Source organism: Scatophagus argus, chromosome 17 (assembly GCF_020382885.2).
Source record: "Scatophagus argus isolate fScaArg1 chromosome 17, fScaArg1.pri, whole genome shotgun sequence".
Lineage (NCBI taxonomy): Eukaryota > Metazoa > Chordata > Actinopteri > Scatophagidae > Scatophagus > Scatophagus argus.
The window spans coordinates 11,668,550-11,685,479 of record NC_058509.1 but is presented as its reverse complement, the minus strand read 5'-3'; the positions used below and the strand labels follow the sequence as shown (position 1 = coordinate 11,685,479).

The window sequence follows — 16,930 nt, the reverse complement described above, 5'->3', positions numbered from 1 at the left end:
ATGAGATCCATATCTACAGTACTTAAAGGGCAACTCCCATCCACGTTATTTTCCACATTTTTAAAATGTAAGCTTCCACCTCCGTTATCGAAAAGCAGCATGTAGGTTACAGCACCAATGCCCTCCGCTCCTTCAACCTCCACACACACACACACACACACACACACACACACGCGCACACACACACACAGAAGTTAGTTGACAGTGTAATGGAAAGTAATTAAAGTGATACATTGCTGGATTTCCTGTGAAATCAGCTGAAGAGCACATTTTATATCATGGGCTCAGGGGAAGGGCAAAACATGCATACTCAGACCAGTATTTGGATGTTTGCTTTTTTTCCTTTTTTGTAATTTAAAGTTTTTATTATATTGTCAGTATTGCATCAAAAACAAAACAAAGAAAATCAAGATTCTAGATGGATAAAACAAAACCAAACAGACAGGCAGGCGATCCAACAAATACGGACAGACATCAGTACAGGAAAGGCAGCCCGTTATTGAAGGCAAAGTGTGCGGCGATATACTCCTGTCTTCCCAGTCCTAATACATGGGCTGGCTGTTCCCTCATGACATATATCTATCAAAACTGTCCCACTGTTTGTTAGTTGTATCATTCTGCCTGTCCAATCCAACGAAGTGAAGTGATATGGTGTAACAACTTAAACAATAAGGCTGGTGATATTTTATATCAATTAATGTCGACACATCCTATTGGGCCAAAACCGACAATACCTTAGTCCATCCACCTCTCTGTGATTTTTTTACTTCTTCTGCTGAAGCTGATGCTCTCAAACCTGCGCTCATCCATTCCTAGTCAAGACATTTACCGTAAAAACAGGTATTATATATGCAGCTTAATATTACAAAGGCCAGAGTAATTTCCCTAAACTCTTGGACACTGTGGTTTTTGCCAAATGTCATTACAGTAGGGGGGAATAGGAGTGTATTTGTTAGGGGACTGTTTTTAGTGGAGTTTCCATACACATTTTTGGAGTTCTGTGTAACTCAGGAACAAGATATATCAGGCTTTGGGTACACAGATAATACTTGTTAGTAGGATTAATTCATTGTTGGTTTTGGTCTTTTCTTGGGATTTGTTGACAGTAAGAAAAATAACTAACAGACTTGTTTTGTAAAATGAAACTTTGGCAAGACAGAACAGAACGTGCCTCACTAACTGTAGCTTGCATTGCACAAGTAACATCAGACCATGCAGATGTGCAAAGACAAGTTCCCAAGAAAATCGAGCAGTGCATCTCACAGGGGAAAGGACAGTGGAACACGATACAGCTGCCAGGAGTAAACAATCATTATGTGGGCAGTTTGGGTCCAATTTGGCTATGTTTCTAAAAGCCAGTTGTTTTAGCTTTGCTAAGTAATAAAGACATTGGAGAGACATGGCTGTTGGCCAGCTTGCCTTGGGCACCGCAAGAACCCAGACTGCAGAGATGAGGCTGAAAAGTTCTTAAATTTTAAAATGTTGAATGGAAGAAAATACAGATTGATTTAAGGGCAGCACTTTAATATTCATCTCTGTGTGTGCAGGCTCAGAGGGACATCATCTTTGAGCTGCGGAGAATTGCCTTCGACGTTGAGTGTGAGCCCAGCAACAGTGGCAGCATCGAGAAACGCAAGTCCATGTACACCCGCGACTACAAGAAGCTCGGCTTTATTGTAAGTTTGGCACTTTTTTCCACAAAATCTCGTAAATACACTCATTCTCTGATCTACTACACACACACACACACTCAGGACTCAAGATCAGAAGGGAAAACACCATCTTCCAAAAGGTCACAAGACAAATCTGAGGAGTCGTGAGATGAAACAAAAGGTTCTGCTACACAAACCTCTGTCACTCATTGAACCCCAATCAGTTATTTAAATTAACTTTCTCTGAAGTTTAAGGGAGTCATCCCTTTTCGGTATAATCTCATGAAGAGCCACAAGCCCATAAAAATTGGGATGCGCTAGTTTCATATATGCATTTTATTTTTATAAACCAATACTTTGTATGCAGAATCTCAATCTGAAAAGTAAAAATAAATGTAGCGGAGTTCAGTATTTCCCTATAAAATCTAGTGTAGTTACATATGTAATCAAATAAAACACATATACTCAACTAAAGTACAAATGCGTCAAAATGAATTCATCATAGTATTTGAGCAAATGTACTTTTGAAGTTTGAAGTGTCTGTTTAAGTTGTGTTAACCCAAGTTGTCTCTCACACATCCCGTCATACTGCATTGCCTCCTTAGGCTTTTTCTGTCTTTCACTTTCTCCCTAAAATGTACTTTGTTTACAATTTTCTTACACATTTTCTGATCTCTCTACCTAGAAGCATGTGTTAATGAACTATATATGGTGTGTGTGTGTGTGTGTGTGTGTGTGTGTGACTTTCTGTTGTACATGGTGGTCTAACTACAGCATAAGAACTTGAACTAAAGCCACTGTGGCTCAGTGTGAGCTCAGAGCCGTTTCGGGGCTCTTCCCATCCACACTCCCGCTGCAGTGTGCTCAGTAAAGATAAGGACAATTGGACTGCCTCGTCTCCACCAGTGTGGAAAAAACCCACCCTAAAATCTGTAGTCTGCCTTCCATGCTAGACAGCTTGCAGACACACACACACACACTCTCACATATACACAAACATGCTGTACACACACACACGAGCCATAATTCTCTAGATAGAACTTATCACTGCTAAAATAATTTGTTAGCCATCTAATGGCTTTAGGTTCTTAAGGGAGGGATTGTTGCACATGCTGGGATATTTTTCACATGTCCATAAGAGGGTTTTTTGATATGCGTGTGCCTTGGTGTCTGTTTCTGTTTTAAGCCTATAAGTCTGCTCCCTGTCAGAATTACAAAGGTAATGAGGTAAGGTAATCACTGTCCTCCATTTCTCAGCCTCCTCTTTCCTTCCTCCTCTTCCTGTCGTTTTCCTCTTCAACATCCTGTCTCATCTCTTAAACTCTAGATGATCCTCAGAGTGATGTGTTTTCATGTGTATCTGTGGATTTAATCATTAGTCGACTGAATTCTCTGCAGTACCTTCAAGGAATTAAGTATGGTTGACAGTGACAGCGCAGTCTATTTGCATATTTCATACAATATTGAGATGTTATAGGAGGTAGTAGTAGAGGCTGTGTGAATGCTCTTTCTCTCTGACCATTTAGCAAAGCAGAATGTAAGTTTCTAAACTGATTTACTGCTGTACCTTCAAGGCGACCATCAGTTTCTATTAATTTCACTACATTTTGACCAGCCTTGTTTTTATTTTTGATGCCTAAGACGCAGGGCAAATCTGAACCTATAAAAGAGCATTTAATCCAAAACTGTTTCCCCGAAAAAGTAAAAATCTCCAAATATGCATACACTTGGTTATCTCTACAGTGCAGATAGATAATTCATCACATGGGACAATTTGTTGGCTTTTTTTTTTTTAAACCTTCTTAGAGGTTTAAGGGCATTTTGAAATCTGGAGAGGCAACTGCTGAAAAGGATTAAGAGAAAACAAACTCAGAACAAGCACAGACACTGTGAAATGAAGCTGGGCCTGTGGTAGTCTGTTGCTTTAAAGGCCCTGAAAACATATTTTCAGATTAGCATTTTGCTGAGTGATGGGGTTCTACCCAAACATAAACAAAAAGAAAAAAGCCAAAGTAAAAACATACATTATTTGGTCATTTAACACGACAGATTTCAGTATTTCTGTTTTTGACTTTCCCTCAAGCAGTTCCGGCAAATGCTGGCAAAAGCTGATGTCATGCATTTCTGTGCACCCATCAGAATTTACATTTGAATCAAGATGTTGTAGTGTTATTTACGTATGGTGTCAGGCCTCTGTCGAACAGATCTGATCAAACCCACACTGTCCTTGTTAATGAATAATACTTAAATGAATAAAAAACAAGGAAAACTAATGCTGCAGTTTAGGGGCAACATGCAGCTTTACTGACAAATAAGTTGCTCCAATAGCAGCAGCAAACTGGTTATACTGTGTAACTCCCAGTGTCTGACTGTTGCTTTGAGCTGGTAACAGAGCACATTCAGTGGATTATACCCTAAATACCCTATTTTGCACTGTTTGTGTGTTTTAAGTCCATGTCTCACCCTCCTCCTCCTCCTCCTCCTTCTCTGTCTTTCAGAACCATGTGAATCCAGCTGTGGATTTCACCCAGATTCCTCCGGGCATGTTGGCTCTGGATAACATGTTGTATTTTGCAAGGCACCACCAGGACGCCTACATCAGGGTAAGCATGCACATATGCTTTGATATTCAGATACACCCCATGCAGAGACACCAACACACACAGTGATTTCTAGGGTATTATGTTTCTCCTCGTCACCTCCGCTTTCTACCAAACCTTCTTCCCTCCAGCTCATTCACTTGTTTGTAGTTTCTGGCTTGTTCCCAAATTTGTTTCCTCTCTGCCCAGACAATAGAAACACTTCCATCCCGATTTTACACTTCTGGGTAATAGACTCATCATGTTGATATAGCATGGCTGCAGTGACAGAACTGTTTGTATTCTCTGGTTTGTTAAAGTTTCATCTTTCTAATTCAGACCTCGTTCCTATCAATCTTGTATGTATTTGTTTCATCCACATTCAGGCAACATTTTAATTGCCACACCTGCAAATCTGTGTCTGTGTGTACTAACGTTAATGCTCGTCTCTGGACCTGAAAGTGAAAAAGGAGATCTCAGTAGTGCCGACTCAGCCCTAATCAGTCAACCAGAGAGAGAAAACACAGCCTCCAATTTCCCAAATTAAACTGTCACCAACTAAAATGATTGGGACCTTGATGGCCTCGTTTATGGCACACTGCCACCATCCACATAATTAGTGATTTTTTTAATTTTTTTTTTTTAATCAGCTTGTTGAGAAATCATTTGTTTTTGACTTCTAAGCAGAAATGTTGGAGGGTCATATAAGGTCAAATAACGGTTTGATCCATAATGGAAATATTTATTGGAAAATGAATCTCAGTGTGATCACCCAGCTTTGCAAATATATTTTTTACATATACTTTAAACCAGAAAGCACTCTGAGAGTGCATACATCTGCGAAGGCCGAGAAATACTAAATTTGTTATTTTATTGTTATATGATCAGAAGCTTTCAAAGGCCCCTACAAATGTAGTTTAGAACATTTCTGTCTGTGTTGACACTGCATGCCGTGACCACCTAGTGACACTGAGGGGAAATGGGATGGAAGTAAACAAAACAATTTGGCAAAACAATTTCACATAGTGATTCTTCACATAGAGGCTTTAATCTACATCTGGGTCCAGGTCTACCTGCTGTACAGGAATAAGCTGACCCGTAAGTCAGGCGTGTAACAACTGAGTCATGAGGGGAGGTTGTCCTGATATTTCTGCTCTGGCTCATTTGATCGTGTGTGTCTGTAGATCGTCTTGGAGAACAGCAGTCGGGAAGACAAGCACGAGTGTCCGTTTGGTCGCAGCAGCATCGAGCTGACCAAGATGCTCTGTGAGATTCTGAAAGTGGGCGAGCTCCGTAAGTCTACATCAGCACACACACACACACGCAATCTACGCTATAGCGTACTGTCGCTGTAGTTCTGCTTCTTCATCTCATTTCACTTTGCTCACAGTATCTACAGAATGATCTTAATACTCTAGACTGTAGAGAAAAATAGCTCAGGGACTGCTTTACCCACAGTGATGCATGTGCTCCTGCACACACAAATACAAACATCCACACACAAGTACACACCTTCCCTCCCTGTTAAGATGAAAGCAGCCATTATGCTCAGTAATTGTGCTGTTGGGAGTTCATTATTTAGTGATGCACCTCGCCCCCATTGAGCCCCTTTCAGCCTAATATACCGCCTCTGGGAGGCACACTGCACAGAGGAAGAGATGCTGTGCACACGTCCACTCTAAATTGATGTGCCCTTTTCGTTTGTCTTTACTTGTTTAAATGGGCGAGTTGGTCTCAGTTCCGCTCCAGACTGACCCCTGCTGCTCCCTGCAGGGAGAGAGACGGCATTCTTAGCTCAGTTTTAAGCTGATGTGCCCTTTTCATCTGTCTTTTTTTGTTTCCATAGAGGGTTTAGACTTGGCTGCATTGCAGGGTTCTTCGCTCTTGTGGACATTAGACTTTGGTCCATGAAAGAATGGTGTCCACTCCTGTATCTCAGATAAAACTCATCTGAATTTTCTCATTGCTGATGAAAGTGCCAGACTGGGTTTCATACAAGATAAGAAGGTGCAAAAATACTTTGCTAACATTTCTAAGCATATTGTAATTTTCCTGTCCCTAGTTTTAATATGCTCTTATCTCTGCCAGACTCTGCTCTTGCAAAATGTCTCCAAATTCCTCCTTGTCTTCATAAAATTCTGAGCCTATAGTCAACCAAGGCAAATGGATTTATAGAGTTTATTTTTAACCAGAAAGATGCCGTCTACACCTCTTTATTACACAAATGTACCTACTACAGGTGTTCTTTGACCTGGAGTGATGACGGTGGGGGAACAGAAGGTTTCAGTCCCGATGAGCTTTTAGTTTTTTACTTATGTTGGTGATCTTCAAAGTGTTTGTGCCTGTGATGTTTTTTTTTCCTGTGCAGTGTGTCTCAGGGTTTTATTTTTATACTGAGTCTCATTAGTTTATATCCAAATGTGCTCCTCTGCACATGGCCTTTTGATCTTCTCTCTTAGCGGACTGAAATTATTTCCCCTTTAGTCCCTCTTAGAAATATCACTTTGACCTCATTCCTATCAAAATGCAGATTAAGTAACCAGACTTGTCCCCAACCAGGGAAACATCTTTATCTCTAAGGCCTCTCTAAGCATGTAGTTGAAAGCTTATGCAATAGAGCTAAAATCCCTAGGATAATGCCAGGATATCATTATGAATGAGACTTTGTTTTTTTGGGGGTTTTTTTGTTTTTTTTAGAGAGAATTTCTTGTTCAGAGAAATGGAGCTGGGCTGAGCGCAGGATTTCATATAACTCAAAAGTTGTGAACAGAATATTCAAGCAGACACACAAATTCTGCCCCCGGCATATGTTCATCCTGTCGGTTTCCATGATAAACATCTTCAAACATTTTCCATCAGCAAAATACTTTTTGTTAATTTTAAGATGAAGATTGTGTTATTTTATGACATCGAGATTTCTCAAGAGTCAAGATGACCTTGACTCTTGGTTCAGAGCCTTTTCATTCCCACTGGCTTTCTGTTGTCCTCACTACTGAGGCCGTTAGCCTGGGAGACTGAACCTGCTATTAATATTTATGATGTGGTGTGTGTGTGTGTGTGTGTGTGTGTGTGTGTGTGTGTGTGTGTGTGTCTGTGAAAGTAAAACGGGGAGATAAGAATTGGTGAGGTGACTCTATAACCTGCCGGGAATGCCATAACAGCACATACACCAACAGTACAGGATTCAGTACAATTCACATGTAGGTCATCTATGGACGCACAAAAAAAAAATAAATACGCAAAGGCAATGAAAGAAAACAAATCCCTTGCAGGAAATCACTGGGGACAGGAGAGGAAAAACAACATTTTGATATATTTATATTTACTGCATCCCAAATCCTAATGTTCTCATCCATCTTTGTCACAACTCCTGTAAATATTGGCTTGGATCTGCACTCACTGAGTACACAATATGCGTCTTATGGGGGGGGACTGGAGGACTGGAGAGTGGAGAGTGTGTCCCAGAGCCGTCATAAGCTGCACTGCATCTCCTCCTGTAGAGCGCTAAGTGCATTTTCATACTCACCCCATTAGCCCAGCGTATATTAACACACACTAATGAATGTATGAGTAGGATGTATGTAACACGGGGCAGGCAGGTGTTGGAAATGCCTGGTGAGTCATGACTTCAGTGTTTAAGTGCATGTGCATGTAATGTAGAGCCATGAGCGTACATTTTCCCTGAGAAAAGCAGGGAGAGAAATGAGTCTCAGCTTTACTCCGACTGTCATCGCTCAGTTGACCTTTCAACAGAGAAAGAACGAAATACCTGACACTAATAAGGATGTCAGGATGTCTCTCTGTAACATTTTATCAGTCGTGATAAGGTGGTATTCGAGTCAGAATAATATTAGAAATTGTGGTGCATTATTTCACCAATAACCTGAATTGCAACAATGGTATTTCATCTCCACATATGAGGTGCCAGGGAATAATATCAGCCCATCCAGCAGGGCTATAGGGACAGCATTTTCACTCTTAGTCCAGACTGAAATGTGTCAGCAGCTATCAGATGGTTTGCCATGAAATTCTCTACTGATATCCATTGTTTCTACACAGTGTAACCAAGCCATTTTGGCATTCCCCTGTAGTTGTGCATCTTAGTGAAAAATCTTGACAGCTGCAAAGCTTGTTTTACAGCAGCCATTTTGACTTATTAAGCAGAAAACTCACATGATGATACTGAAAACATTAACGAGAGCTGATAAATTGGGAATTTTATTGTTTTCGCCTGTGTTTGTCCTACTGAGACATGTCAGAATGTCTTCTATGAAAAAAAGGCCTATTGGAAAGTGCTGTGATATTTGGTATAAACCTTTTTGTACCCCCCCTCAGAGTGAAATGTGATGATGCGAGTCTCTGACTTCTCTGACTAGCATGTCTTAGTCCGGTCATGTATTATTGAAACTAATCATAATCTGAACCCTGAGGTTCTGAAAGAGATTGAAAATATGCAAGAACTACTGTAGATGATATAGCTGTCAAGGTGTGGCTGCACCCTGTGAATGGGCTGAGTGCAGAGCTGAGTGCTTGTGTTTAAGCAGACCCGAACACAAGCACTCCGTAAATTCTAAGTCATGGTTCAGTTTCTATAAAAAATATCCAAAACCCTGGTGCTGAAAAAAAGTTCATCCCAGCTTCTTTTCTTTTCTTACTTTCCCCACATCCCTTTGTGGGTGAAGGCAGAAGAAAGAGACAGAGGATTAATGGTGACAGCGGTGACGTCGTAGTGGCTCATTTGCTCTCGTTGTCTGTGTGAAATGCCAGCGTGGCTCTGACAGAGGCCAGACTCTCTTCTTGTTTTCTCACGGGGATGAAACACTGAGGGATTTTGGATATGGAGGTGGCTGTGAAAGTTGTCTTTCTTCCCCGTTTGCCTCTTCAAGCTCTCTTTTTCTAGCTTAATTTTCTTCACTCTTTCTTTCTTTCAGTCTCGCTCTTTTTTTCCTCTCTATGGGTCTAAAGAACATCTGTCCCTGTCAGACTTGTAATCCTTTCTCAGGCTTTCATGCTCTGATTTTCTGTTCTATGAATTTGACAGAAATTATACCAACACACAAGCAAGTAGCATCTTACCATTTTTTTAAATAAACAACAAAAAAGCCAATGAGAAGAAAGTTGCCTCAGTGCTCTTTCAGGTCAATGGATTATATTCCATTCTGCTTTTCTGTTTAGCGGCATTCTAGTTTTGAGATGTTTTCCCTATTGGTTGTTATAAGAATCTGTTAGGATGTGGTCTGGAGACAGGAGGTGAGGTCTGTTGCTACATAATTCATAACACTGTCCAGGTGTCACTCTCTCTCTGTTTCCCCTCCCTCTCCCTCCTCCATTATTCTTGTTTCTCTCTCTCTCTCTCTCTCTCTCTCTCTCTCTTGCATTTGTCGTTGCCCTCCCTCATATCCTAAAAGATTAATTGTCCCACCATGTTTTCGCTGCAACTTGGGCCTTAATGGAATCCACGTCGTTGAGGCGCCAAGCCATGACTTTTCAGCTTCCCCTGTTTAAGCCGGTCCATGGAATATTTATGAAGTTATTTAGAAAAGGGCCTGGCATGGTGAGTAATGGCCCTGCTTGGTGATTCATGATGTGGCATCTCATTGCTGAGACGGAGAGCTGGGCAGGCTCTGGCAGGTGCAGGAGATACACACATGCTCATATGCTCATACTAACAGACACACACACACACACACACACACACACACATACACACACACATTAAACTCAAAAAGACACTGGACCCATGCATGTATACACACACACACACACACACACACACACACACACAATTCAATCAGAGAGCCATCAGCCCAGGTCAGTGTCACAGGCCATGTTCAGCACCACAGACAGCTCCCATCTACATGTTTGCTCATGAACATGAGTGTGTGCGCATATTGTATCATGTGGAATATTTAGATGGATTTCCTATTTAGGTATATTTGTTGATATTGTTTTTTTTTTTTTTTTTTTAAACATTGTCTCACCTGAGGGACAGTGACAAGGTTTATATTTCCCCTTTTAGCTGCTTAGCTATGAGCCTTGTATCAGAAAATGATGCGAGACAGATTTGTGCTGTCTAAGAACAAAGCAGTAGGGATAAACTGATTATTAGTCCATTATTTTGCTTTTTTATGATTATCATATCGGTGATTTCTAAATGTTTCTGTTCACTTTGTTAAACATTAGTATCCACTGCTGAATTTTCAAGTCATTATTTTTTGTTGTTTATTGTTTCTCTTCATTTGATTACACAGTACACATACTGTGAGCACACGCTTTAAACCTTAAGGTTGCTGTGGTTGGTTTTTAATACTAACAAAGTAATCTTTATATGCTTCTTATGATGAGGTCTCGCAATTAGGTAGAGGTTTTCTTTCACTCTTAACATGTGCAATCAAATATGAAAGACCTGAAAACCTGACAAGATTTTACATGAAGTGTTGAGTTCAGGCTGTGCAGCCGGAGTGCAGGGAAACTATGAGTATGTAGATCATAATAAACATACAAGAGGACTGTGAGGAGGTCGAGTGTTATGCAGGGTGGGTTTGAGGCAACACGAACACACGTAACACGGATTCAATCGCATGCATGTAGTTCTGCAAAATAACAAAAATCAAAAAACATCCACAGGGTGTTCGTTTCATACTCAATAGACCTGACTGTCACTTTAACAAGATTAATTACATTTCTGACCCACTGAGGTGATGTTTGTAACAGCTGACAAGTCAGTACATTATCTACTAATTATTATGTTATTATGATACAGTTGCTCAGGGGAAAAAATTAACAGCAATCTGACCTTCCAAGAGTTTGCTTAAAAAATCTCCAGAGTTAATTTTTGTATTTCTTCTTGAATGAATTGAAATAGTTTTATGGAACATGGGGGCAGGGCTCGGTGCATGAAATTTGCCTTTCATAATGTTTGTGTCCTGTCTCATTTTTCATTTTCGGTAAGCTCCTTCTGTATGCAGTTGCTCCCACTAATGAGAATTACATCTGAGATCAAACATCTGTATGCTGTATGCTAACATTAGTGTTAACTGAACATTAGCTTGGAAACTGATCCCAAGTCTGAAGGTTTTAGCTGCTAATCCCTCACATAAGTCTCCCTCCATGAATCATGAACGAAGTGGATGATGGCAGGAGGAGAAAGGCCAAGCGCTGAATTCCAAGTATCCCTCAAGTCGTGACATGAGGACCTATTTGGCAGTCAGTAACCACTTTGCCCAGTTGTCAGTCGCAGCCTTCTGTTAAAGGGGAAGCACTCTTCGGGGTTTTCCCGTTCTTAGCCTCCGGGCAGCAAAGGTTTTTTTTTTTTAAACTGTAGTGCACAAGTGACAGATGGTGCTTGAGAATCAAGTTTTCAGCATCCTTGTAGTTTTCAGACACTCCTGTCCCCTGTCAACTCTCAGCAACCTTTTACTGGTTGAAACTCAAACCTAAGCCAGTGGCAGTACTGCCACTCATGGAATTAGCCATCAAACTGTCACCAACCTGTCACCCTCACTGACACTGACCTTTTTTTTTTTAGATGTTTTCCCAAAAGGCCCCTTACTAGTACACCTGGACAAAGGTGAAATCAGACGGAACTCTAGCTTTTGTAGCTTGAGACACACACTCACACACACACAATGTGAACAATGTAGCTGATTTAAGTTCTGGTTAAGGAAGTTGAGATCTTGGAATAGAAACTTCTGTTCTCTTTTAGCGCAGATTGTTTTTGTCATTCAAGTTTTCCTAACTTTTTCCAGCGTATAGAGGCCACAATGCCATGCAACACAGGGCAGCATCTTACAGTAAAACGATGAAGAACTGATACAGAATAGAACAAATCTGGGCACATAAAAGCAGCTAACACAAGTAAAATAATATAATTTAAATCAACCAAGTAGAAATAAAGGACAATGTAAATTTATTTATAAAAATTACAATGTAAGTCAAAGCTTAAAAGGAATTCCTTTGATAAAGATAGATTCTTGTGATCACAGGTTCAAAAGAGGTCCATTATTGATTTCAAGGCTTTAATCTCCTCAGGTCTTTGGTGGACATAACATGTGGTAGCAAACACATTTCTGCTAATAAACACAGCTGAAGAGAGCTAATGCTCACAGCAGCTAATGCAGCCACTCTCCAATGCTTGTTATCACTGCTTTCCAAAAAGGAGAGACGTTAAATTAACGATAATATGTGCCTCATTTTTGCACATTTACACTTCCAGTAGTTTGAGTTTTATCATCGCTAACTGGCTTATGATAATACCTGCGTATCATTTCTTAGAGCGGAAATGTTCGCCTTGCATGTTGACTTTTGACAAGTATTATTATCGTTTATGCATGTACACAGGCTGCATTTGTGTGCTTTCATATGTGTGTGCATGTGCACATATGTGCATGTAAGCTGGAGAATTTTCTATTTTGTTTTGATCCTGCATTTGGGCAAACTCAGATGTGTGTATTTGTTTATGTAAGCATGACTCACACTGTCTGACTTGAGATTTTCCTCCAGAAGAGTCTGGGATGAGGTAAACATGATAGGCCACACTGTAGCCTCCCCATATCTGATGTGAAACATATGAGTGTTGTGTAATTTTGATAAATGCAACCTGGTGGACCTCTGACTTGATAGAGAAGTTACAGGCAGGTGCAGTCTCACAGGCTTTATTATGTCTGAGAAAATACAAGCCTGTGAAAACAGATGTACTGCTAAATTTGTTGGATACGTGTGCCAGTCCAGAGTGCTAATGAATTAGCTGTATGCCTTCTTCAGTCTCACTTTCCCCTTCTCTCTGTCTGCTGCCACCCCTCCCTCTCACTCTGTCCTCTAAAGCATCTTGACCATTGCTGGAGACTCTGCATGCCAAAATGGTTTGGTTATGAGAGACCACAGAGGAAATAAGACTTTAACTTTCTCCTGTTTTCATCCTTATCTGATCAAGATTCTTCATATGCTTCTCTTCCTCCCTGAAATGAAAGACTTAGCATAAATAAACTCAGAATAAATGAAGAAACTGTACAAAACTAAGCGGTTTATTTTGCACACCATTATACAGTTTTCTCTACGCCTATTTTTTTCATGCATTTCAACTTGAACCACTGACCTTATTCTCCTAGCATCTTTGTTTAATGATAATTAGTTTCTGGCTAGAGAAACTACACTATAAAATGGAAGATAGACCACAGCAAACACAATAACCCTGATTCACCTTTTAGGAAATTTCAAACTCAAAAACCCAGTTGCTCATATATATATATATACACACACACACACACATTTCCGGGGTAATGTCCGTGTCTCCGTTACAGTACAGAGTTCAGTAGTTTGATGCCGACAGGCAGGAATGATTTCCTGTGTCGCTCTGTGGTGCACCATGGGAGTAAGAGTCTCTGACTGAACGAGCTCCTGTAGCTGATCAGCACATTATGGAGAGGGTGAGAGACAAAGTCCAGTATGGTCCTTATTTTGGACAACATCCTCCAGAGAGTTCAGTTCCTCTCCAACCACGTGGCCCAGACTTCTTCATTATGCTGTTGAGTCTGTTAGTGTCCCTCACCCTCAGGCAGCTGTCCCAGCAGACAACAGCATATGTGATGGCACTGGACACCACCGACTCATAGAACATCCTCACCATCGCCCTGCAGATGTTGAAGGACCTCAGTCGCCCCCAAAAGTAGAGGCGGCTCTGGCCACCCCTCTGTAAACAGTGTCCACATTTTGGTACCATGTGTGACATGGGTTCAAAATGTCAAACAGATGACAGTGATCAAAGTAACTGTTTTTTTTTTTTTTGTTTGTTTGTTTTTTTTCACAATTAGAGCAGCATATTCAGTGAAAATGACTAGATTGGTTTGCTTTGATAAATGGTGTTACTTTAAGCTTATTTGAACCTGAGATGAGCCTTACATGCATCACTCGCATGTCAGCCATGATTTGCCTTTCTGTGTACCTGCTGTCTTGGCATCCTGCACACACATGCAAACAGTGACTGGACCGGAAAGGTGGTGCTGACGCTGCTAGCTGGACACACACACACACACACACACTCACTCCCCTTGTCACAGTTGGGCATCAGGGCATGCTGGTATTGTAATTAGAGTGAGGATGACACTTTTCGCTGTGTATTCATCATGTGGCATAGCTGCAAGGTGACTCCGGGGGTTGTTCACTTACTTTGTGCACATCCACAGACACACATGCACACAAACAAAAGCACACTGGACCTTGGCAGATGTCAGATTGGCATTCAGCCCTCATGTCTTTCTCTCTCTCTCTCACACACACACACACACACAGACGCATACACACAGTTGCACACACACGCACTTTTAACACAAGCTTAGTCACCTCTCTCTTCTGCGGAATTCATCTGTGTGATGGCCAGTTGAGTAATTAGCTCTGACTTGACGTCACAAAGCCCTTAGAGCCCTCACGTTGTTCGGTCTTTGATAAGAGTGTGACAGGCGACAGCTGTCCCGCAATCAGTCACGCTTACATTCGCATACATACATACACGTAACCTGGAGTCACACATTTACTTCAGGGAGATGACGGTGACCCCCCTGACCTCAGCCCAGCCGCACACATCCCAGGATATGGATGGATACACAGAAAATGGGAGGAGATGAGATGAGCCTCTGTACACCCCCTGAGTTGTCTTGCCATCATGATGATATTGTGTGCTGTTGTGGAACATCACTGTGCCGATGTGTCTAATTTAGTCTGCAGCCAATGACTTGGAACTCATGTCTGCCTACAGAACTTATGACGCGTTCCCTTTATCATATCATCCAGACTATAATCACGAGCAACCAAGGCTTAAAAACATCAGCCTCCCGACTCATAATTCCGAGTCATAAATATAGTGAATTTCTAATACTGACTTCATGTTCCACTTGAAGAAATGACTTAAATCAGTGTCTCTAAACTTGTAAAATAGCTTCAAAGATATCATTGGTATTTGCTTCCACCTTTAAAAAACAATCACAGCAACACAAAAAGCCACAGGTTTAACGACACCAGTACAATTATTGAAAAGGAGTAACATAATGTTTGTTTGAATCTGGCTTCATGTGTCAGTGATGTAACTATAAGGTTAGCAATGACGGTAACAGTCTGAGAAACATGTTTGAACACTTACTCCGCTGACATTTTCTGAATGCAGGACTAGTGTAGACAAGAGATTCTGGGTCTGCATCAGAAACACTGTGTGCATTGGTTTTGCTTAATGTGATTGGTTGAAGGTTGAAAGTTGATTAGTCAGTTGATTGGTCAAGTCCCTGTCTTCTGAACAGGTTGCTTGACCCTTGTGCAGATTAATCCGTGTTTCTAATCGAGAGCTAGTGTTGTAACAAATTGTCTAATATTGTAAAGATTTGCTGGTTCCAGCTGCTTATCATGCTTATCTGCAAATCATATCCATTTGTCATTATTTTGTATTGACATATGGTCACCGAGCACAAGAAAACATCAGGTTCTGCTAATGCATTTGGGCATATGGCCCACCATAACCTAAACTGGTCATCATTGTATCCTGTTACCTCCTTTATGGGTGGTACTGGCGCTGAACATCTGGCTGTGCAGATGGATGAAAATCATACAGGACAAAGAAAACTCATTACGTCCCATTTTCCATCCATCTAAATTGTCTACTGTGGGCCCATATGCTTGGCCAAAAAGAGTCATAAATTGTGACTTAAATTGAGACTGAGTTCATATCTACCCTGCTGTTTCATGGCGTGTCTTCCAGCTACAAGCAGAGTTCATGGTGTGTGTGTGTGTGTGTGTGTGTGTGTGTGTGTGTGTGTGTGTGTGTGTCTCTGTCTGTATGAGTCATCCATCGAAAAGTGTCACACTCCTCAGGCACTTGATGTGTCCAGTCGCCCACCCCATCTCCATGACCACATGTTAGCCTGCCTGTGGGAGAGAAGGCTGTTTATCAGCAGAGTGGAGGAAGAAAGAAGAGGGTTTTACATAACCTGTTTTAACAGATTAAGAGTCCAATTCAAAGCATTTCAGAAGTGCTTAACCTCAAGTTTCTTAGCTATATTTGGGACATGTAGTTTTCAGTATCTATTTAATTTCACAAAAGAGAATTTAAATTAACAACGGCAGATGAAAAAGACCAGTTGAGATTGCCAGTGGAACACAGTTAACTCATCGGTTTACCTTTAACTGCCAAGACAAAAGACCTACTTTACACTGAATGTTTCAGTTCTTACAGTGGATGGTCATGGCATTACCGCTGCAGGCACAATGGTAGATTGGATAGTAGAATGATAGTAACAGTACAATGGAATACTTTTTTAGGTTCAGTATTGTCTTCTCCTCTATTTCCTGTTATTCCTCTTTGAATAATGCTGTAAGCCTCCCATTTCTCCCCTGTGAATGAAGTGATATGGTAGCTCACTCACTTGTGCAGAGCCTTTTAGTGTAAACAGTAATGATCGTTGGTGGTGTTGAAACACACACACACACACACACACACACACACACACACATACACACACATCTTCAGATTAAGGTCATGTGCAGCCCAATGATTTGGGGCGAGAGCAGTGAGGAGCTTGAAATGTCTTTTTTTTTTCCTTCAGTACAGACCTTCAGTACTGCCAATCCAGCTACTAAGCCCCATCAGTAGTTTTACATGTGATACAGCATTTTACTGTTTTTATTTTGTCATTGTGGTTTCAGAGTCAGTCAGAATAC

At 41.0% G+C, this 16,930-nt stretch overlaps 1 protein-coding gene across 5 annotated transcripts in view; it reads left to right on the top strand.

Moving 5' to 3' along the window:
• Nucleotides 1–16,930, top strand: part of elmo1 (engulfment and cell motility 1 (ced-12 homolog, C. elegans)) — a 95,489-nt gene that overhangs the window by 46,661 nt on the left and 31,898 nt on the right. For all 5 annotated transcript variants that reach the window (XM_046416679.1, XM_046416681.1, XM_046416682.1 and 2 more), the window contains 3 exons: nt 1,548–1,676; nt 4,151–4,255; nt 5,416–5,524. In XM_046416679.1, coding sequence (XP_046272635.1) covers nt 1,548–1,676; nt 4,151–4,255; nt 5,416–5,524 — 343 coding nt within the window. The remainder of the gene's footprint in view (nt 1–1,547; nt 1,677–4,150; nt 4,256–5,415; nt 5,525–16,930) is intronic.